At 35.0% G+C, this 24,247-nt stretch overlaps 3 protein-coding genes across 4 annotated transcripts in view; all 3 read left to right on the top strand.

Annotated features, from left to right (window-relative positions):
- Window positions 1-12,181: 12,181 nt before the first annotated feature.
- Window positions 12,182-12,646, top strand: LOC127143922 (uncharacterized). The gene is made up of 2 exons (XM_051079222.1): window positions 12,182-12,289; window positions 12,365-12,646. The coding sequence occupies exons 1-2, from the start codon at window positions 12,182-12,184 to the stop codon at window positions 12,644-12,646; spliced, it is 390 nt and encodes a 129-aa protein (XP_050935179.1).
- Window positions 12,647-17,147: 4,501 nt separating this feature from the next.
- LOC127143921 (uncharacterized) lies at window positions 17,148-20,578 on the top strand. The gene is made up of 4 exons (XM_051079221.1): window positions 17,148-17,248; window positions 18,719-18,774; window positions 18,918-19,801; window positions 20,486-20,578. The coding sequence occupies exons 1-4, from the start codon at window positions 17,148-17,150 to the stop codon at window positions 20,576-20,578; spliced, it is 1,134 nt and encodes a 377-aa protein (XP_050935178.1).
- An 875-nt stretch (window positions 20,579-21,453) lies between these two features.
- The window catches only part of LOC103502112 (SNF1-related protein kinase regulatory subunit beta-2-like), a 45,909-nt gene continuing 43,115 nt past the window's right edge, over window positions 21,454-24,247 (top strand). The window contains exons 1-4 of one of the 2 annotated variants that reach the window (XM_017047668.2): window positions 21,454-21,753; window positions 21,961-22,119; window positions 22,635-22,772; window positions 22,855-23,017. In XM_017047668.2, coding sequence (XP_016903157.2) covers window positions 22,663-22,772; window positions 22,855-23,017 — 273 coding nt within the window. In that variant the 5' untranslated portion in view covers window positions 21,454-21,753; window positions 21,961-22,119; window positions 22,635-22,662. The remainder of the gene's footprint in view (window positions 21,754-21,960; window positions 22,120-22,634; window positions 22,773-22,854; window positions 23,018-24,247) is intronic. The other variant, XM_051079339.1, reaches the window with a different exon arrangement.

Genomic DNA, 24,247 nt, shown 5'->3' with positions numbered 1-24,247 from the left:
TGCTTGAGGACAAGTGTTGTTTTAAATTTACGGGTGTGATAACTTATAGAAATACAAGTTATTATGGTCTTTTATGAAGAATAATAGACCCAAAATGCATGATAAATGTGTCAAAATGCGTAACTTATAAAAATGCAAGTTATTATGGTCTTTTAGAAAGAATAATGGAGCCAAAATGCATGATAAATGTGTCAAAATCCGTAACTTATATCGCAAATTCATAACTATTAGAGAAATAAACTTATATAAGTCCCCATGTCTATTTCACCCTATTTTTAAGTGTTTTATCGCAACATTTAGATAAAAGAACTCATAGAAAATTGTAGAGGAACGCATACTAAGGCTACTCGAAAGGAACCTTGTATGGCGAAATATTTCCAGGCGAGGACCAACGTCATCATGCTAGAAAAGATCACTAAAAGACAAGAGTGGTAGTTGGAGTTAATGTGACTTAATAAAGGTAGAAATCAGCTATATGCTCCAAAATTTAAGGTAATTTTATTTTCAATTATCTTGGTTTAAATTGTGATAATTTTAGAATTTGTTAGATTTTTTAGAAATTAAGATGAATTAAATATTTTGGAAGAATATTTAATTAGTCTGGAGATTTGGAATTTTTTGTGTTGTAAAGTTATAATTTAAGTTGCTTGATATTGGTTGACTTATATGGGTGAGATTATAGGTAGTTATATATATATGATTATATAATTGATTAAGTTATGAAGGTTAAGAACAATTATATTATGAAGATAATATAATTATTTAAGGAAATATATTGTGTTTTGGGGAAGATGATAAAAATGATGATTTGATAGGGTATTAAATAAGAAAGAGAAAATGATTTATTATTATTTTTGAAAAAAGAAACAATTGATTGGATTGAATTAAATGAGAAAGGAGAAGATTTGATATTATGTGTAAAGTAAAAGGAAAATGTAAAAGTAAAATAATAATAATAATGATATTATTATTATTATTTTAAATAGGGGCATTATTCATCTTTAACCTTCCTTCTTCTCCATTAGTAAACCTTAGCCGCAACTATCCTCATCTCTAACCACCGCTTAGTTGCACCAACTCCTTCGCCCATTCACCAGTTTTGTCAAAGCTTTCGATCACCGTCTGTCTTTGCTTGTTTTCATTCGGGTTTTTCCTCCGCACGTCGTATGACCAACGAACGCAAGTCTCCGTACGTCAAGCCTTCATTCTTCTCTATCTCTTTGAAGACTGGACGACCACCCATGACCTTTCCGCACGCCGTCGCGTCTCATCCATCCGGCTGCCACTTCCAACCACTGTTAGTCACCGAATTCTGTGAGTTGGCGATTGTTGGGTGTTGTTGTAATTTTTCTTATTTACCCTTGGCCTTGAATAATATTAATGTTGATACTTTGGGTTTTCTTTAAGAAAGTAAATTGGTGACTATGGTGACTATTGGAACAATTGTTAGAACAATTTATCTTCTATTAAAGATTAATTTTTGACTTTAAATAAATTATTGTTGCAGGTAACATTAATTTTTAAATTAAGTTGTATTACTCCCTTGAGGTTTGATTATTTTCTTGAATGATCTTTTGGCTTAATTTTTAGAGTAGTTATCTAAGAAATTCTGCCTCAAAGTTAAATTGGTTTCAACGTCATTTGTTAGTAAGTTTGGAAACCCCAATTAAATATTTGGAGGAGATTGGTTAACAAAATCATTAATTTAATTTTGTCTATGTTTAGGACCGAATAAATTTGAGATTTACTGTCAACCAAAGAATTATTATCTATTTCCTAATCTCGAGATAAGAGATTTTCCTACTAGACCATCGTATTAAAATTAAGAGTTTACATGTGATTTCTCTGTCATGCATTGATGTAGCTAAAATGTATAATGTATTGATGATGTATGTTGATGACTGATAGTTATGACTGAGTTATGTTGATAATATTGATTGATTTATGTTAATGATGATGCATGAAATATTAATCTCCTGATTGATTTAGCTACGGGATCAGAGATGTTTAATTTTTTAGGCAAATGTAGAGATAGAGGTAGAGGTGGAGAAAAGTTGGCGAATGATAAGAAATAACCATGACTTGCCATAGGGAAACTTTTTGCTTTTACTTTTACTTTACAATTATGATTTCAGCATTTTTTGTATTCTTTGATTATTTCTCTTTTAAAACTAAATAGGGCGTGAGCTAGGATTTTATTTTTAGAGATTTATTTCTACATAGTTTTATTTATTTAAAATGTTAATGAGCATTTGAGTTTTTCAGTTAAAGTTCGTGTTATTTTCCATTTTGGTTAAGAAAGTTTTTATTTTCTTTTAGTAGTAACGACCTCAGCTTAGTATAAAAAGTTAGGTTGTTACATTGGCGTTGACATGATCAAAAGAATAGAAGTTTCCTACTGAAAGTTACCTATAGAAGGACTTCATCTCTACCAGAAAAATTGATTGGCGTCGAGAGAGGTCAGATATCTAAATGGATTGGTCAAAGTTCCTAAATAGGCTAATCCCTAGACAATGAAAGGAAAGGACTAGCCTTTCTGCCGTCGGTAAGAATTTTCTTCTTCTTCTCCTATCAATCTGTAGTGAGAGCATAGAGAAAGAGTATGGAAGATTCCACCATTTTCCTTTCCCCTAACTTGTAATGTTCATTCTCTTTTACTTTCCACTTGGATGTTTCGTTGTAATGTATAATTCATATAGTATAGATGCCTAAGGCCTACATTCTATACTACTTGCACATTTATTCACTTTCAATCCTATATTCCTTTACTGTTCATCTATCAATGTATTATGAGTAGTTTATGTTTATGATAAGTTCTTGATAAGTAGTTTAACTTATAAGGTATATTGCGTTAGATGAGCTATAATCATCGCATGGCCAACACTTATTGCCAATTACTCGAGAGAGTAAGTAGCAAGGACATGGCTAACGCGTGCAAGGAGTTTAGAGACAAACTCCACCTCGGCGAGATAACTTCCATCACTTGTGTCTCGAAAGGGGAACAAGTGTAGGTACTTGGCGCCGAGAGGTTGTCACCCTTAAAAGAGAGGTACTATAAGTTTTAAAAGCAACAACTACTAGATATATATTGCTTAATGAAGTTTAGTCATTTGCAACCTAAGGGGCAAGCAAGTGTGGTGTTTAAGGCACTAAGAGGTTCTTGCCTTAATCGTAGCTCATTAGCTGATTTTTATCGCATCATGGCTCATCGTGTAATTTTATGACTTACTGCACAAAGATTTTGCTTCACACTTTCTTAACACAAGTTAGTTCACATTTCCATCTGTCTACCATTCTTACCACCTTTTACAGATTCTCTGGTGTAGACAGTAGATTTAGCCTAAATGCACATTTACTTTATATTGTATAGTTATTGTATACAACCTAGATGAAAGAGCAAGCCTTAGAACTAATGTCTGATATCAATCCATTATATTCGACCATGGATTATCCAGGAAACCTATTGTGTTGCTTACATTTAGGCAAACAATAGGAAAACTTGTACTCAACGAAGATTTTTAGTAGTTACCCGAGGACTAGAGACATAGTGAGCATCTCACATGCAATAACCATGACTCACCGCATAAAGCTTATATATATAAACTAGAACACACACCGATTCCATGACACTAAATCCAAAATTCCCAATCAACCAAGTTAAACTACTTATCAAGGCCTTATCAATTCATAATGTACAGAATCCACCAATTAAAATTTTTAAAATTTCCAATTAACAATGAGATGACTCTGATAACAATCGAAGGAATAAGAGCCCTACAATGGAAGATTTAATAGAGACCTTAAGTCAATTTAATTTAGGATCTAAAAATAACAGTACATTGGAAATAGTACATAAACAAATTTTCTGGCTAAGCATGCTTTCAAATTAAATGCAAAGAATAAGAAAGGAATAATTACGTCAATTGATGACTCTGAATTTGCCAAATGCCAAATTATTGGAGCACCATCACTTGGAGACCTGCATATTCTCTGATATGAGATTTTGGTTTGTGGAACAAAAATTGGAATGGGAAAAATTCAGAGAAAATTAGGAGGAATTTCAGTGTACGTAAACATTTTTTTTTTTAATTTAGAAACACCTTAGTATTTGCTAAACCAATATCTCTTCTGAAGCATAGGGAAGTTAAAGAGTATATGGGATGTGGAAAAACCACTCATATAGCCTATTAATTTTAAAAATTAAATTAATAATAATATTAAAATAAATAAATGATTAATGATTAATTAAATCAAATTTAATTAGTTTTACATTTAAATCATATTTAAATGAATATCTTTCCCATAACCTATAGTTTAAATTTAATTAACTTAATTAAATAAAATTGTGGGTTTTTTTAAAAAATAGAACAAAACGGCAAAATATTTACATTGTATAGAATAATTTCAAAAACAGAAAAAGGCCACAAGCCTACAATAAGAAATACCAAAAATGCCCCATGATTAGTTGGCACCCAGTGCATAATATATTTGCTAAACGAAAGTTTAGATTTGTCTATTCTTTTCTACACAATCGTTTAGATTTTGCAACCCAAATGTAAACGATGTTTTTTCAAGATTCTTTGGTACACGATCGTTTAGATTTAACTATTTTTTGTAGACGGTCGTTTAGATTTAGTTGTTTAAAATGTAGGTAGCCAAATCTAAACAATTTTTTTAAAGATTTTTTGGAAGACGATCATTTAGATTTGGTACACAATCATTTAGATTTGATCATTTAAATTTGAATAGCCAAATCTAAAAGATTTTTTTCAAAATTTCTTGGTACACAATTATTTACATTTGGTAGTCAAATCTCAATGACTTTTTTTCAAGATTTTTTGGTACACGGTCGTTTAGATTTTTTATATGATCATTTATATTTGGTATACGAGCTTTTAGATTTGATCATTTAAATTTGGCTGCCTAAATTTAAATGATCTTTTAAATATTCTTTGTTGCACAATCGATTAGATTCGGCTATCAAATATTCTAACGATTTTTTTCACCATCTTTTATATTTTTTCATGATTTTTTATATTTGTCCCAAGATGTTAAACATCCAAATAACAGTTTAAAAAAAAATTAAAAAGATGATGGAAAGGAAAAGAAAAAATGCAGAAGAAAGAAGATTGAAAAGAAGAGCAATAGAAAACATTTAAACAATTTCAGAAAAAGACGATGAAAAGTAAAAAAAAAATCACAAAAGAGAGAGAAGGACAATGAAAAGAAAGGGCAAATCTGAAATGTTTACACAATAACCAATTTCATTAGATTTTTCATTTTATTACACGGACTGTAAATATATTGTCGGTTTGTTATATTTTATAAAAATTAACATAAAATTAAACTAAACTATTAATTAATTACTAAATTAAATATCTTATATTTAATTTAATCCAAATCTGAATCATATTCAAATATAAAATTCTCTCATAACCTATAGCTTTTAATGTGTATCATATACACATTAAATTTTAACCTATACTTTTAATATGAATCTAATTCACATTTAATTAATATTTGAACTCATTCAAATATTTTATTCTCTCATAAATTAATTTTGAATCATATCCAAAATTATATTTATAAAATAAAGCTTAATTAAAATATAAATTTTATATTATAATGTATTAGCATACATTATATTAATTCCCAAAGTAAATTTGAATATTTCAAATTACAACCAATATAAATAAATCTCATTACCTTTTACGAGCTACAAAAGGGACCTAATAGACCTACATATCAGAAGCTATAATGATATGAGATTAATTAGCTAAACTCATTAACTACATTAATCAATATTCACTAACTATAGGTACACTCCACTAAAGATTCACAATTGAACTCTTATCACTGTAGATATATTTTTGTGTCCACGGATATAAACCAATAACAGTAAGTTAGCCTTCGCAAGTATTCGTAACACTATGTATCGATGTAAGCCCTCGTTCCACCTCCTTTATTTTATTTATTTATTTAATATCTCCTAAATGGCGAAAATCAAGTTAGAGTACTTTTTATACTCTTTAAAAGTTGAGTAAATTGAAAAGAAAGTTTAGAACCATTTTTAATTAGGTTTAAAACATAAATTGTTTTATTAGATGTTGAAAAGAATGAAGTTAAGGACAAAAAGTAAGTTTAAATTGAAGTGAGGGGCAATTTGGTCATTTCTATTATTATTAATATTTATTTTTATTATTAAGTTTAAAAAAGGAGAGAGAAAAAGAAAAGAAGAAAAAGAAAGGACATTTTTTTCTCTCTTCTCCTTCTCCTTCCTTACCCTTCTAGAGTGTCGATTGCCCTCTCTCTCTCTCTCATATCTCTTTCGCTGCCACCTGTCTCTCTCTCGCTCCTTCACATCGATGCCCTCACCCAACCCTCTTTGTGCCACCCAAGTCACTGGACGACGACCATCCCATGTCGAACAGAACCTTCGAACCACAATGTTTTGAAGCCGTCGGTTTTGATCTACACAATCTATTCGAGTTTCTGCCTTGTGTTTCATCATTAGCAGAGCTGTACTTTACCTAACCATCTTTCGTCATCATTCGACAAGTCGAATCGTCGCTAGCATCATCCTTTTCCAACTCTCTATCGTTGGATCTAAGTTTTTGGCTAAAACTTCTTTATTTTAGTTGAAGTTTTTTATAACTTTTGCTTACCCATTATGTTTTGGCTTGGTTTTCAAAATACTCATTACATTTTGATGCTAGATTTGAATATTAGATGAGTTTGAACGACTGTCCAGCCGTTCGAAAGCTCGAAATTAGGCATTTTGACACAACTTTGGTAAGTTTCTAAGCTTTTTGGAGCTGATGTTGAGTACCCATTTAACTTCATCGATAATATTGAATAATCCATGGTGTTGATAGCTAGATTTCAAAGTTTAAAGGTCGTGAGGGTGTTGTTCTTTAGAAATAAGGCTACTTTGTTAAGTGTTTGGTAATATTTCATTGATAGTTAATTTTTCCATGGAATTCTTGAACATACTTTGATTTTTGGTTTCAAATGGTGATACCTATTAAGTGTTTGGAGTAAATTAATTTACCCATAATTTTGGATGCAAGACTCAAGTTGAGAAATCCATTAGAGTATTGTCCATTGAACTTAAGGTTATTTTTAAGCCTATGGTAAGATTTTGGAAAATTCTAGTAAGTTTTCTTGGAGCTTTGTGAATACCCATTTAGTTTTAGCATGACGTTGATATTACCCATATTGTTTTGTATAAGAGATTGAAGATTTAGAGAACTTAGAAACATTAACAACATGTTTAAGGTCATTTTAGACAAGTTTGGGTAAGTTCCTAAGTTTTGACTCGTTAGATTGATATTGAGTTGTTAATGGATCTAAACCTTTTAGGTATGGATATTGAATATAAGAGCTTATGGTTTTAAAATACAACTTAAGTTTGGGTGCTTGTGTCGTTAGGAGTTTAAGTTGAAGTTTAAGGGTCCAAAAGTAAGATTTTTAGCCTAAATTAAAGCATGTGGTGAATGACACAAAATTAATAAGAAAAGTGAAATTCAACCCATTGAACCATAAATAGTTTGGGTTGTCATGATGAAGTATTTAAGAGATAGTTGTGATATCTTGGTATGTGAAGATAACTGAGGTTCATTGATCGTTGTTTCAGGCAAAATTAAAGTGGGGAAAGCGTATAACCTCGTGGGATCAAGTTATTGACTGTGAGTGGCTTCTTTTCAACCATTCTTATGTTTATGACTTAGATTTTATAAAAACGGGTCTCAAGTTCTTGTTTCCATTTATACTTAAATGATATATTTATTCATCACGACTTTAAGAATGCGTATGCCTTGAACTTTATAAAATCGTGTTTCAAGTTTTTAATTATACTTGGTTTTGAAATATGTTTAATCGATGTTTATAGTGAACGAGAAAGTGATTTCTCTAAGGCTACGTGAATGTGTTTCTATAGTGCCACCTTTGGTTGTTAGGGGGTTCCGAGGCTGAAAGTGGTCGTGATCAGAGATTCGAGAACCTGTGTCTAGGTGAGGATGTGGATGGAGGATTGTGATATGGCTTCAGACCTGGCTTAACCCACGGTGAGTGGCTCTATGTGGACATAAGAGCGATATGGATGTTGTGGCTATGGTACGTACTAACTATGCGTGAGCTCCGTTTGGCCGAGTGTTTTCTTGTGGATATAGCTCACGTGTGAGCTATTCTGGGCCATACATTTAGTATGCTATAATGGTTGGTTGGATTGGATGGAGGTTGTTATTGTGGTAAGTACTAAATATACTTGTGCTAATTTTGGTCGCATGATTCTTTGGTCATGTACGAGCTATCTTTGGTCGTATATTTAGACGCCTTGCCATGGTTGGTTGAGTACAAGTTTGGTGGTGATTAGTAGCTATGAGAGAATGACATTTTAACTATTATTTCATTACTTATGCATATTTACAAATTTCCTTTTGAGCATGTTTTGTGAGTTTACTTCTAAGAAACTTTCTACTCACTGAGTTTATAACTTACGTTTTAAATGGTTTTCCCCCCTCTCCCCTAAAGTAGCGATCAAGGGCCATGCATTGGTTGAACCCTCGTCATCAATTGTAGATCTCCATTTTTCTTGTATGTATATAATTAACTTTTGTATTGCATCTTGGGGAGGTTAGATGTAGCGAGAGGGCACTAAGGACTCATGTTTTGAGAAATCCTTCATTAGACTTTAATCTTTTGTATGTAATATCTAGTTCGAACCTTAACCCTACTTGAAACGCCAAAATTATTTGAATGAGTGTGTGGTCAAACACACTTAATCTGATGTGGTTTTTGGAGTTTGCATATGTAGTTATAGAAGTGATAATTTCTCCCTTTACTGGTTTTGGCTAACTCATATTTTAGGGGAGATGCTGTCTAAATTTTTATAGAATTTCTAGAAAATGTTTTACTAATCTTACTTTGAAAAAGGATTGTTTTTAAGGAGTATAACCACATCACGATCTAGGTTAGAGAGGCAAAACGTAGAACGGGGTGTGACAGTTTGGTATCAGAGCATGATTTTGGGATTATGAGCGAGAGTTTTGAGGATGCTAAAGGTTATACATTAGAGAAATCTCATGTTTTATAATGCTTTAGTAAGTCGCATAAGTTATGTTTACTAAATAAGTGTCTTATATCATTGTGTTATGGGAATCATGTCGCGGGGTAGACCTCGAAAGTACTCTGTTGTAGAAGCTAGTAACGTTGCTAGAGGAGCAACTATGAGGAGTGAGGAGTCTGATGCCGAATCTAGTCATCCCCATGTAGAGGGGAATATGGAAGAGCATTTTCTTGGTAGACTTGCTCAAAGATTGGCTTCGGGGATTAAATCGACACAAGCAGACCCAGAAAAGAAAAATGGAATAGAACAGTTGAAGGCTCTAGGTGCTACCAATTTTGCAAGACAACAAATCCTGTGGATGCTGAAGCATGGCTTACTTTGATTGAAAAGTGCTTCAGAGTGATGAGATGTTTGGAGCATAGAAATGTCGAACTTGCTGTTTTTCTACTCCAAATTGGAGCTTAAGATTGGTGGCGCATAACAGAAAGTAGACGAGGAGCTACAGGTGATATAAGTTGGGATGATTTAAAAAGGCATTCTTTGATAAGTTCTATCCATGATCTAAAACAAAGTGAGTTCTTAAAGCTCACTTAGGGTTCAATGACTGTTGCAAGATATGAGAAGAAGTATACAGAATTATCTAAAGTATGTCACTAGTGTGATTGAGGATGAGGCAAAAAGATGTAAGAGATTTGAAGAGCGATTATGAGAGGAAATTCATACTTCTGTGACACCTTATGCAGACTGGATTGATTTCTCTAAATTAATGGAGGCGCCACTAAAGGTAGAGAGAAGTTAAAATTAAAGGAAGTGCGAAAGAGAAGCTTCCAAGAATGTACGTACGTTCAACACATTGATGCATCGAAATCGACCAGGTAAAGGAAGAAGTGGAAGTTTTGTGCCAGAGGTGTCTAGTAAAGGAAATTTTAAGTCTCAGTACAATGAGTCTTCTTTTTCTAAATCATGATCAAATGGAGGAGCTTAGAGATTGAGCGGTTCTAGTCGTTCTATGTATCCTACAGAATGTTCTCATGTTGCTTGATCTGATAGGGTCGTATCGGAGTTTGGCAAGGGCAGTGTATGTTATAACTACGGTCAGTTAGGTCATTATCATAGAGACTTCCACATTTGATATCGAAGGGTACTACCATTCAGAAAACCTCTTCTCAAATAATAAGTCAACAGCCAAGAACCACAAGAACAAGTGGTGAAGGCTCTAGTGGGGCGAAACAGATAGGACCAGTAGGTCGATCTCGTCAGGAAGGGAAGGTTTTTTCAATAACATAACATGCAACAGCAGATGCACCAAACGTTCTGACTAGTACGTTAACTATATTTGATAAATCTGCACGTCTTAATGAATCCTGGTGCAACACATTTTTTTATCTCTATTATGTTTACTGTTAGGGTTGATAAAGAGTGAGAAAGTCTGACTGAGGAGTTGTTGATAAGTACACCAATAGGCAATAGTTTCATAGTCAATAGTGTGTACTGAAATTGCATTGTTCATATATTGATGGTGAAATGTTAGAAGTGGATTTGATTCCATTAGACATTCAGGAGTTTGATGTATCTTGGGAATGGATTTTTTGGCTAATCATTATGCCTCCCTAAATTGTCATAAAAAAGAGATTTTTTTAATTGTCCAAGAAAGAATGAGATCATTTTCCGCGGTGGTAGAAAAATACGTCCCACCTGTGTGATCTCTGCTTTAAAAGCCAGTAAATTGTTGAGGAAGGGTTGTATGGCCTACCTAGCATATGTGATGGATACACAGATTAGTAAGCTGAAACTTGAAGATATACCAATGGTAAGAGAATTTCCAGATGTTTTTCCTAAAGAATTATTGGGACTACCACCTGATAGGGAGATTGAATTCTTAATTGATTTAGTGTCCAAAACAACACCCATTTCACAAGCTCCCTATAGAATGGCACCGATGGAACGAGAGAGCTAAAATCATAGTTGCAAGAATTGGTGGATAAGGGCTTTATCCGACCTAGTGCATCTCTATGGGGTGCACCAGTGTTATTTGTTAAAAAGAAGGATGGTACTTTAAGGTTATGTATTGACTACTGACAGCTAAACAAGGCAACAATATGTAACAAATATCCTTTGCCCCGGATAAATGATTTGTTTGATCAGCTTTGTGGTGCCTCTGTATTCTTAAATATTGACTTGAGATTAGGTTATCATCAGTTGAAAATTAAAGAGTCAACCATCCTTAAAACAGCTTTTCGAACGAGATATAGGCATTATGAATTCTTGGTGATGTCCTTTGGGTTGACTAATGCCCCTACAGCCTTTATGGACATGATGAATCAGGTGTTTCATCCATATTTAGACCAGTTTGTTATTGTGTTCATAGACGATATATTGGTTTATTCTGGGAGTAAAGAAAACACATTGAATACCTCAGAATAATGTTGCAGACACTACAACATCGAGAGTTGTATGCGAAATTCAGTAAGTGTAAATTTTGATTGGATCGGGTAGTATTTTTGGGTCATGTGATTTCAACAAAAGGCATTTGTGTCGATCCTCAAAAAACTTAAGCAGTAGATAAGTGGGAACAACCCACCTCTGACACTAAGATCCAGAGTTTTCTTGGTTTAATGGGGTATTATTGCCGATTTGTGGAAGGATTTTCGAAATTGGCACTTCTATTAACCAACCTAACCAAGAAGAATGTAAAGTTTGAATGGGCAGATGCTTGTGAACGGAGTTTTCAAGAGTTGAAGAAAAGGCTATTAACAATTGCAATATTAACACTATCGACTCTTAATGTAGAATTCGAGATCTTTTGTGATGCTTCTCATCAAGGCTTGGGTTGTGACTTGATGCAAAAAGGAAAACTGGTGGCTTATGCTTCTAGGTAGTTAAAGAAGCATAAATATAATTACCCTACCCATGACTTAGAATTGGTAGTAGTGGTCCTTGTATTAAAAATTTGGCAGCATTACCTTTTTGGTGAGAGATGTCATATATTCACTGATCATAAAAGTTTAAAATACATATTTAATCATAAGGAATTAAATCTAAGACAAAGAAAGATGGTTAGAGTTAATCGAGGACTATGACTGCACCATTGATAATCATCTTGGTAAGGCTAATATGGTGACAGGTGCCTTAAGCAGAAAGTCTAATCATTCTAACATCACTCTAAATTCGGTTGGTTCTTCGCTATTGAGAGAATTGAAGATGGATGAAGCTACTGTGTCAGTAAGCAAGTTATGAAGTTTAATTGTGCACTTCCGAGTGCGACCTATTTTGATAGACCATATTATTCAATTCCAGCTAGAATATGTAATGCTAAGGAAGTTACCAGAAGAGGTAAGTCTGAGCCAAAGAACGAATTATAGCTTGAGAGGTGATGGAGCTTTGATGAAATATGATAGGTTGTGTGTACCTAATGGCCAAGTGATAAAAGATCAAATTTTAGAGGAAGCACATAGTTCTGCATATGCAATGCATCCTCGTAGTACGAAAATGTATAGAACTTTGAAGAAGCACTATTGGTGGCCAGGTATGAAGCGTGAAATTTCAGAATACGTGCCTAAGTGTTTAATCTATGAGTAAGTTAAACATGAACGTTAGAGACTAACGGGTGAATAAGCTTGTTTAGGGAATAGTATAAATAAAGGATGAGATTAGAATGTTAAGGATTATTATTCTGGAATTTTTAGAAGAAAAGATTTAAGTGTCGAAGTGCTGCCAAAGTGTCTATGCGAGAAGAAGAAAAAGAGAAGCCTTTAAGGTTTAAGTAGCTAAGTAGTGTGAGTGTTTTCTTCTAAGTATTGATATGATTTTAAGCTTTCTTTATAAATTCTTTGATGATTTCAATACAAAAATTCTAAAAAAATATATATGAAAAGTTTTTATTTTAAGCATGTTTTATGTAGTTCGATGATTATGAAATGGTGTTCAACCCATTAGTCTATTTCCTATCAATAAGCTAACTATTATGTGCACATAAGGAGTAAAGGCAGCCACATAGAAAAGGATTGCATTGTGTTTAACTGTGTTTATGTGAGTGACAAGATAAAATCAGAATATTCTCGGATGTTGTTGTTACAGTAGTCCAAATGCAAGGTAATGAGACTTAGCGTGGAGAATGATTTGGGATTCTTGGTTAAAGGAATGATTGTTGACTAATGTGTGTTTATGTGAAATGATGACTTTAAATGAAAAGGTGAATTTATGCGATTTGATGTTTGATGAAATGATGTTTACAAAAGATAATTCGTGAAAAGTATTTCTTAAAACCTCACTAAGTCTATTGACTCATGTTTTAAAGTTTTACTTCCAGGCGTTAAGGTCAAGTGAGGAAGGGTGAAAGGCTTGCTAGGCGAGAAGAATTACTAGCCGTTTAGATCTTAAGTTTAAGTTTTGATTGTGTATTTTTTTTCTTTTTTTCTTTTTTTGCTGTGTTATAAGGTGTTATCGCATGACTTACATTAATAAAATGAATGTTTACATCTTATTCCTTGTGTTGAGTTGTTTATCTCGCCTAAGGCATATTTTCTAAGTTGAGTTTAAAAGGCTAGGCGATTAAGAAAAACTTAAGAACCTCGATATTAAGTGTCTTTTACGTTAACGCGTCAAAAATACTCTAAGTCACACTGTATCTTGCATGTCAAGCAAGGGCGTCTACAGGGTGTCAAGGGCATAATTGTCCAAGGTATTATTTACCTATGGCCGTATGCCCGAATACCCCCAAATCGCTTTATCTTTATGTCTTGAAAGTAGTCTAGGTTAATTCTTTTGTTTTCGTGTCGCCGAGCCACAATGTGACATTTCGGCTTTTTCATATGCAAGCGTGCCAAGGCCAAAAATCTCAATATGTACTATAGGGGGTACATGACTAGTCCGACCCCCGCCCAAGCCTTATCTCACTCTTTGCAAGCTAAGCTATTTTTTTTTGCAATTGACAGTCTTCAATGCTTTCTTTATGATGTTTTCAACTATTTACTTTCTCTCTCCCATTTTATAAAAACATTTTCCCTAGAACGTGGAGGGAGGCTACATCATACCGCGAGTTTGTCCGCGAATTTCGAATTTCGAACGGCTGACTTGTTGATGGAGCTAAACAAGTGCCGCATAATCGTGTTGAGAAGTTACGATTGTGACAAGTGGTATCAGAGCCAAATTGGCTAATTGATGACAAGACCGAAACATGTCGTCTACGAATCCATCGGGCAAGGCCCAAAAAGACCGACTAGCAGAGCTAGAAAAGCAGATGCTCTACCTAGTCGAAAGTTTCCGACTCCATCCGCTACTTGGAGTCTCGTCTCGACGAAATTTCCAAGAAAACTGATACAATCGATGCGGTAGCTGGCCGTGTCGAAGGTTTGTTGGCAAGAGTCGACACCCTAGAAACAAACATAAGCGTCGAAAGAACTATTAACTATGAGCGTGGAGACAGTTCATCAGGCTTTGCTGTCCACATGGAAGAACGTGTCAGCGAGCTAGATAGCTCTCAAAAGACACTATTAGAGATGATAAACGACATGTCGGAGGACTTTAGAGTCACCCTCGATGTCATTAGGAATGAAATCGCAGATATGAACACGAGGCTGAATCTCACGATGCGAGCAATGGCAAACCAAGCTCCAGCTGGAGGAGCAATTTCGGTTAGCAAAGTAAAGATCCCGGAACCAAAGCCCTTCTGTGGGGCAAGAGATGCAAAGGCTTTAGAGAATTATATTTTCTACCTTGAACAGTACTTCAAGGCTACAAACACCGTCACCGAGGAAGCCAAAGTGACATTGGCAACGATGCATCTGTCTAAGGATGCCAAGTTGTGGTGGAGGTCCCGATACGTGGACATACAAGAAGGGCGTTGCACAATAGATACTTGGGATACCCTGAAGAGAGAACTCCGCTCACAATTCTTTCCCAAGAATGTGGAAATCCTTGCTCGGCAGAAGTTGCACGATCTAAGACACACTGGCAAGATTCGGGAGTACGTGAAACAGTTCGCGGGGTTGATGTTAGACATTCGCGATATGTCAGAGAAAGACAAAGTATTCTGTTTTGTCGAAGGGTTGAAACCGTGGGCAAGGGCCAAGTTGTATGAACAAAGGGTTCAAAACCTCACGTCAGCTTATGCAGCAGCCGAACGGTTGTTCGATCTGGCAAGTGACTCTCAAGATATGAGTCGTCACCAAAGTTCCTCACTTAGAAGGAACAGGAATAGTCGTCCGAGTTCTCCCAAAGCTGTCGGGGGAGATGAATGTCCTAGTAAAGACCGCAGATCTCACCAGTCAAACTCAGAGAACACATGGCGAAGGCCGAATAATCGGAGTCCACCTAAGCGTCCCCTCAGTTGTTTCATATGTGGGAAGCCACATCTGGCAAGAGAATGCCCGAATAAAGTCGACTTCCATGCGATTCAGGCCTCATTGATCGCGGATTCAGACGATAAGTCAAATCAAGATGAGGACGAAATGGGCCAAATAGATGGGAGCAAAAAGACTCGAATAGGGGCCATAAAAGACATGTCATCTCTCCAGAAAAAGTCAGGAGAGAGACACGCACCAACAAAAGGGGCTTTCTGTATGTTGACACCTGGATCAACCAAAAGTAGACTAAGAGCACTATGGTCGATTCTGGTGCAACCCACAACTTCATTACAGAAGCAGAAGCTAGACGTCTAAGGGTCCGTTGGGAGAAGGATTCAGGAAAGATGAAGGCCGTGAATTCCGTTGCCCTACCTATCGTCAAACTAGTGAAGTGAACGACGATAAAGTTGGGAGGATGGAAAGACCCCGTAGACTTTGTGGTTGTAAAGATGGACGACTTTGATGTAGTACTGGGAATGGAGTTCCTCCTTGAACATCAAGTCATTTCAATGCCCTCAGCGAAATGTCTAGCGATTACCGGATCGTTCCCCACGGTAGTACAAGCAGATATTCGTCAGCCTAACGGGTTCAAAATGATGTCAGCCATGCAACTAGACAAGAGTCCTGCCCAAGAGGAACGACCATCTGCGGCAATCCTGCTTGGGGCATTGGAAAAGCCAGGGGAGACAGTCCCCAAAGACACTTTGTGTGTCCTAGAAAAGTGCCATGATGTGATGCCAAACAGTTGGCCCAAATCTTTGTTGATGCGAAGGACGATCGACCATGGAATAGAGTTGCTGCCAAAGGCAAAAGCGTCTGCGAAGAATGCTTATTGCATGGCGCTGCCGAAGTTAGTCAAACTTCGGAAACCATCGAAGATGTTATTGAATGCAGGATTTAGTAGATCTGTACAAGCTCCGTATGGAGTCCATGTCCTTTCCCTAAAGAAGAAAGACAGAAATCCGCAACAGTGTATTGACTGTCGTATCCAGAGTAAGCTCACAGTTCGGCGTAAATGTACACTTTTTATGCTCACGAGGCGGGTGGATCGCCCACGTGGAGTGAAGTATCTCCCAAAGTCCGACAGCCAACCGAGGTACTATCGAGTAAGAACAACGAAGGCAAAAGGACTCAAGACAACTTATGTCACTGGACGTGAAGCATACGAGTTCCCCGTGATGCCACCAAGTCTTACCATGCCAAGGGAAGAAAGTGTTGTTCTATGCAGAGCTAGACGAACGTGTTGGGTCATGTGGCGGAGTGCCACGTTGTTGAGAGAGGAAGACACTCAGTGGAGTGAGAACCTCGAGTGTCAGGCCGCCTTCAATGGTTCAAAGCAAGCCATGATCGAGGGGCCAAGTCTTGGGGTCGTCGATGCGACCAAGACTCCCAAAGTAAAAGCCGAGCCATTCAACTATGTGCTCGGAGAATATCTGCATCATTGTGTTGATGGAAGAGAAAAGAATTGGGTTCAGCTGCTGAAGGTAACCCAATTCGGTCATAGTGCTCAGACAGACTCGCTGATCAAGAGAAGTCCGTTTGAGATTAAAGGTAATAGGCATTCTGTATTGCCGCCCCTCGCTGATGGCCTTTATGTAGGGAACCGCCCTCAAGTCCACCGAGTTGGAGAGGAATGTGAATAGATAGCCGACATCGCTCGAGTGTGCCTAGAAGAAGCTTCAAGGCCGATGTAGGAGAGGGGAGATCAAAAGCGAAGCCCTCTTGAGTTCGAGTAGATGACCAAGCTTCCAATTGACGGTGCAACAACGCCGTATGATTATCTGTCAACCTGGACCTGGAGGAAGACAGAGAAGTCAAGGAAGTCCTTGCTGACAGAGTAAGGACTGGTAGAAGGCCCACGAGGGAGACACATAAATTCCTGTTGAAGCGAAAGAAGCCCCTCGTGGAGGCAACAAGGGAGGACATGTCGAAGACCTTGAAGCGTGGACGCAGAAGACCGAAGAGCTCCAGCTTCGCCAGTTGACGAGGACGTCAACCGTTTAAGTGGGGGAGAATGTCAAGGGCATAATTGTCCAAGGTATTATTTACCTATGGTCGTATGCCCGAATACCCCCAAATCGCTTTATCTTTATGTCTTGAAAGTAGTCTAGGTTAATTCTTTCATTTTCGTGTCGTCGAGCCACAGTGTGACATTTCGGCTTTTTCATATGCAAGCGTGCCAAGGCCAAAAATCTCAATATGTACTATAGGGGGTACATGACTAGTCCGACCCCCACCCAAGCCTTGTCTCACTCTTTGCAAGCTAAGCTATTTTCTTTGCAATTGACAGTCTTCAATGCTTTCTTTATGATGTTTTCAACTATTTACTTTCCCTCTCCCATTTTATAAAAACATTTTTCCAAGAACGTGGAGGGAGGCTACATCATACCGCGAGTTTGTCCACGGATTTCGAATTTCGAACGGCTGACTTGTTGATCGAGCTAAACAAGTGTCGCACAATCGTGTTGAGAAGTTACGATTGTGACACAGGGCAGGGTGTGATAGACTAGATAAGCGATCATTGAAATCATATCCACACGATCGCGTAATTCTTTTTAAACGATGAGAAAAGGGCTTCAAATCTAAACGATCGTGTGGTATAAATAATATACATAGATATACATCTATGTATATATATACATAGTGGTAAAAAGAATAAAATAATAATAAATATCTATCATAATAGTGATAGAAAGAAATATATAGACATAGATATACATCTATCACCGAATAAAAAAAATAAAATGTACAAAACAATAATAATAAACACAATTCAAGAACAGACTATCGTGTAGTGAAATAATATACATTAAATAATCGTGTAGATCATGATAAACGATCATTGGACCACGGTAAACGATAGCATTGAATACAGTAAAAAATCGTGTTGACTTAGGTACACGATCATTTAGCCATGGTGATCGTATTGGATATAGTAAATGATCAAAAACTTCAAAAGATACAAAATTCTTACAGTACTATTTAGATCTTCTAAATATTTGAAACAAATAGGGACAGATTTATTAAGGGCCTAATGGAATTTTGATTCTGGTGTAGTGGCTATGGCATTCTTTTTGTAACTTGTAACTTAGAGGTTCGAATCCTACGAATTGCAATCATTTTTATTAATTAATTTTTATTCTAAATATCAATATTTTTGTTTCCCAAATATCAAATTTGTTCCTAAATTGCACAAAATATATTTTATTCCAAACATCATTAATTTTCTTTTTCTAAATATCAAATATCTTTCCAAGTGCCCTATCACTTAAGGAAGCTATTGATGGTTTTTTTTCTCTCAACATAGGTTAAGTATTGCTAATTTGCGAGAACAAGGATATGATGGAGCAAGTAATATGCAAGGTGAGTTCCATGATTTGAAAGCACTTATTTAATGAATGTGCTTTTTACATTCATTGTTTTGCTCATCAACTTCAATTAGCTCTTGTAAATACTGCAAAAAATCATGTGAAAATTGCCAGTTTTTTTCATTGCTACAAATGTAGTGAATGTTAGTGGAGCTTTAACGAAACGTTGGGATATTCTACGAGAGAAACATAGCATGAAAATTTTTGAAGCTTTAAATAATGGTGAAATATCAAGTGGACAAGGATTAAATCAAGAGATAATGATTAAAAGACCAGGAGATACTCGATGGAGATCACATTACAACACTTTAACGAGTTTAGTTACAATATTCTCTTCAGTAGTTGATGTGCTTGAGATAATTGTGGACAGTGGATCAAATTCAGAACAAAAATATGAAGCACAGATTCTAATGACTTCAATTTTGTCATTTGACTTTGTTTTCAATATAGATCTCATGAAAAATATATTGGGAATCACAAATGACTTGTCTCAAATCTTACAAAGAAAAGATCAGGATATTGTGAATGCAATGAATTTAGTCAACATTTGTAAATATAGACTGCAAGCAATGAGAGAATCTGGTTGGAATTCATTATTGGAAAGAGTTTCTTATTTCTGCAATAGTCATGGTATTAAAGTTCTTAAAATGGATGCTATGTTTTTTGTTCGACGAAAAAGTCAAAAATCTCAACCAGTTACAAATTTGCATCATTATCATGTTGAAGTCTTCTATACTGTCATTGATATGCAACTTCAAGGGTTGAATAATCATTTTATTGAATCAAGTACTGAATTTCTTCTCTGTATGGCTTGTTTGAATCCGAGTAAGTCATTTACTGCTTTTAATAGACAAAAACTTATTCGACTTGCTCAGCTTTATCTAAGAGACTTTTCAGCTATTGAACTCTCTATGCTTGAGGATCAACTTCAAAATTACATTATTGATATGCGTTTAGAGTTTGTTGAACTAAAAAGCATTAATGATCTTGCACTGAAAATGGTCGTTACGAAAAGAAATAAGGTCTACCCATTAGTTTATCGGTTGCTCACATTGACATTGATTTTACCGGTTGCAATAGCTACTGTAGAGAGAACATTTTCTCCTATGAATATTATGAAGACTAGACTACGCAATCGAATGGGAGATCAATGGATGAATGATTGTCTTATAACTTACATTGAGAAAGATTTATTGGATAAGTTAGATAATAAACTTATCATAGATCGATTTCAAAACATGAAAACTTGTAGAGGACAATTGTAATACGTATTAAATTAATTAATCTTTGAAGCTATTAATATTTATTCTTTTACATTTTTTAGTGTGTTTGTTATATAGTGCTCCCCATATACTGGATACGCCACTGGAAACAAAAGCGAAATTTATAATTCTTACCACAAACAAAAACAAAAACGATCTTCATAATGAAATATAGAATTCTTAGTTCAATGTAGATGATAGTGAAAAACTTTAAACTAATGATCTTCATAATGAAATACAGAATTCTTATAATAATACTTAAATCTTCTAAACATTTGAAATGAAAATGAAATTTAGAATTCTTACCACAAATAAAAACAAAAATGATCTTCATAATGAAATATAAAATTACTTAACAAAATTTTATAACCGTCTAAACAATCCAGACAAAAAGGATACTTAGAATTCTTACTGAAAACTATCTCACTGCAATGATCTTGATAGAGGAATATAAACGATCTTGATATTGTTGAAGATGAAGAAGAAGAGAAAGAATATTCAAGAGGAATTATCGAAAAGGGCACAGAAAGTGAATAAATTGCAAAGGAGAAGAGAAAAAATTGAAAAATTATCCTGCACCAATAAGAGCAAATATAAAGTTTATGAAAAAGTAATCAGGCTTTATGGGCTTTTCTTAAATTGTTATATGAGCAGTAAATATTTACCACACTTGTTTTATTCATGTAAACTTACCTTCTTTTTTTTTTTTTTTTTTTTTTTTTTTTTAATTTCAATCATTAAAATGTAATCCTAAGAAGTTCATCCCTTCTAAATTTTTAATATTTTGTAATAAATTTTAAAAATCATACATACTTTTAATAAAGTTTAGGAGAGAAAATATGTTTGGATTTAGTTTACATTTGGATTTACGTTTAATAAACTATCAATTAATTTAAAATAAAAAATCAAGTCCAAATTTTGAAATTTAGGGAATAAATTTAACCATTAAACAAGATTTGTCATATTCATTAAAGAAAAAACCCCAAATTTTAATTCTCGAAGGAAGGGAGGAAAAAAGGGAAATGGGAGTTCACATTCTGGAATTTGGCAGTATTTGAATTTTGAACGAAGATTTCGAAGTTAAGGTACTAACCGACAAAAGTTGTTGCAATTGTCAACAAGGGTAAAATAGTAAAAGCAATAGAGAGGGTGACGTGGAGAGACCTCATTGGTGATGGAATGGCATGAACGACCAAGAAGAGTTCACAATCACCCACTGTATATATGAGAAAATGAAGAATTCTTTTTAAAAATTATGTTCCTTTTAAAAAGAAAAAGAAAAAGAAAAAGAAGAAAGAAGAAAGAAAAGAAAAACAACAACAAATTCTATTTAATTCTAATTATGATTAAAATGAGCATCATTATAAATAAAGTCCACCACCATAGGCCACAGGTATCTTCCAAACTCATTGGAGGTTAAAAACTTACCCCCCAGATTAAATTTAATTTGCAGAGTTAAAAAATTAAAAAAAAAAAAAAAAGGAAAAAAGAAAAAAAAAAAAGGAAAAAAGAAAAAGGGAAAATTGGAAGTGTTGTTTGGGGGAGAAGAAAGAGTGTGGTGGAGAGATTGCAGTTCCGATTTGAGTCTTCTTTTCTTTTTGTTTGTCAATTAAAATTGTGTAATATGTAGAGCTCAAGACATGGTGCGTTCATTTCTTCACTCAATTCTCGATTTGGGTGCTTCCTTTTCTGCAATTCATCCTCATTATTGGGTATCTGACCTAACTCCATGTTTCTTTAACTTGGGTTTGCTTTTTTTTTTTCTTTTCTTCTTCTTCTTGAAATCTTGCCTTTACTCTGATGACGTATGTTTTGTCTCTTCTTTTCACTTGGTGATTCTTCCGCGTCTTTTAATTGCATCGACTGATTTTTGGTTCTTACGATTAAAATTTCCACTGGGTTTTGCTTTGTTTTTTCAGATGGGGAATACCCTTTTGCTGAATTGAATTATGAGAACACGAAGAAGTGTTGAGAAGCAATTTTTTTGGTATCCTGCTCATAGGTTTTCAGAGCCCAAACTTGAGTTTGCTGTTTGTTTTCTTGAATTTCATCCAACGGATTTCATCTCCCCGGCAGAGGTATACCTTGATTTGTTTCTAAAGAATCTGGAATTTGGGTTTTTGTTTGTTTTTCCTCTGTAAAAAACAACCAAAGAAAAAGTTTATATGTATGCATGTATTCAACTGGAATATCTGGTTTGTTTGTCTGGACTATGCTAGTTCTGTGTTTAAGATTTTGAAGGGTTAGAGGTTTTTTGTTGTTTTGTTCTTCACTGGGTTTTTTTTTCTGCCACATAATGTGAATTCTGGTGTTTTAACAGTAATAGCTAGTGCAAAAGTATTTGTGGCTGAAATAGTTTCTTCTCTTGTTTGGAACTTTTCAAAGTTCCACTGAATTCAAGGATTAAGTACAATTTTTCCTTTTAGTTTCTGAGGACAAAAGGAATCGGATTTCCCCTCTAGTGTGTTCTTTTTATCTCTGGAATTCTAACAATTTTTGGGCTTTATTCGATGACATTATGTGCTATCTTTGTTTTTGTTGTCTAATTTCTCTGATATTAGGCCATGTTAATTACTTTTTTGAGGTTGGGCAGGCGTTTAGAACTTAAAGGTCATAATACAATGAATAATGAGGAAGTGTCTAACACACCAAGGACATCTGTGAAGATCTCATGGAATCATGGAGGAAAGCAAGTGGCTATTGTTGGGTCTTGGGATAATTGGGAGACAAGGTACTACTTTGAAGTTAAGATGTTTGATTGTGAACTTTTTTTTTTTTTGTCTAATATAGAACGTTTCATCTCCTTCTGTTAGTGAGGTCTTACAAAGCATAGGAAAAGAATTTATTACTATCAAGACACTTTCGTCGGGGATCTACCATTATCGCTTCATGGTTGATGGATGGTTGACATGTGCTCCTGATTTGCCATGGGTTTGTGATGATGCAGGAAATTCATACAATATTCTGGACTTGATGGTAATTCACGACTTCGATGTTATCTGTTTAGATAATTGACACCCCATATATGATATATCTAATAGCTTAAAGATTTTGGACCCGTTTGGATTGACTTGAATTTGAGAAAGAAGTGGTTTTTTAAAAGCTCATTTTGGAGTGGTTGTCAAGCACTCCATTTCTTTTTTTTTTTTTTTTGGAATTGAACACTTGAAAACAAACACACCCTTGGTTACTTTAGATTATATGGCCTGACCCTATGTTTCTCTTTTTCTTTCTTTTCATAAAAAAAATGATTTGATGGTTTTATGTTTACTTTCTACCAAATTTTATGTACAAAAGGTCGTGTTGGGCTACATTCACTGCTAAGATTTATACTGATTACAATTTACACAAGCTTTACGAATGAAAATAAATAGTTATGGCTTCTAGTCTACCCTTTTTATTGACTTGGATGCATGACATTTGCTCAATGATTCGTTCGTAGATTTCTTAGGATGTTGATAAAGGAAATATCTCACTGTAAAGATTGTCCAAAAGAATGCCTTTTTATTTTTTCAGATGGGATCAGTGGTCTTTGCATGATTCCCTGACCACGTCCTTGAAGAGATATTTGCTTTTGCCCGACCATTCCCTTAAATATCCAACTTTTGACTGAGTTTTAGAGTTCCCAATTCAATTTCTTTGTTTGAAAGATCAGGGCATCTACCAAAATGAAAAATGTGGTGTGTGTGTGTGTGGGGGGGGGGGGGGGGGGGGGGAAGGGGAATTCCCTGCATTCTACTGATGGAAAAAGAAAATGGGATGAAACGCTTAAGTTTGCAACTTATTCTTATTTTATTTCTTATCAAAACCACTTTATGGACTGTTTGGTTAAGATTTTTGGTTGATAAGAGTGTGCATTTAGACATGATGGAATGAGATGTCAGAATCACTCATGGACTGTGTATTTTGGAATTGAGGGGCTTAGAAAGGGAAACTAAGGTTTAGTGGTGTATATGTGATATATGAGCATTGAAAGGCCAGGTATTCTAATGGGTTACCAATTAATTTTTGGATGCTCGAGTATGAAAGATTGAAAGCGAGAAATAAATGTAGGCTTCCAGTTCTCCTGTTAAGTTCTGCTGATCGAAGAGGCCCGATGTTTCTATCATTAGTTTTGGCTCTTCTTTATTGCCACTCGTTGTTAATTGTGGTTAAATTGAATCTTAATAAGAGCTCTTTGTCTGCCCGTACTAATTTGAATTTATT

Source organism: Cucumis melo, chromosome 11 (assembly GCF_025177605.1).
Source record: "Cucumis melo cultivar AY chromosome 11, USDA_Cmelo_AY_1.0, whole genome shotgun sequence".
Lineage (NCBI taxonomy): Eukaryota > Viridiplantae > Streptophyta > Magnoliopsida > Cucurbitales > Cucurbitaceae > Cucumis > Cucumis melo.
Note: the sequence above shows the minus strand (reverse complement) of the source record. Positions and strands in the feature narration are given on the sequence as shown.

Coding starts and splice junctions, on each gene's coding strand:
- LOC127143921 (XM_051079221.1), top strand. CDS start 17,148: ATGACCAAGCTTCCAATTGACGGTGCAACAACGCCGTATGATTATCTG. Junction 18,775..18,917: donor TGGAGCAAGTAATATGCAAG/GTGAGTTCCATG, acceptor CTACAAATGTAG/TGAATGTTAGTGGAGCTTTA. Junction 19,802..20,485: donor TCGTTACGAAAAGAAATAAG/GTCTACCCATTA, acceptor TGATCTTGATAG/AGGAATATAAACGATCTTGA.
- LOC127143922 (XM_051079222.1), top strand. CDS start 12,182: ATGGTGACAGGTGCCTTAAGCAGAAAGTCTAATCATTCTAACATCACT. Junction 12,290..12,364: donor TGGATGAAGCTACTGTGTCA/GTAAGCAAGTTA, acceptor ATTCAATTCCAG/CTAGAATATGTAATGCTAAG.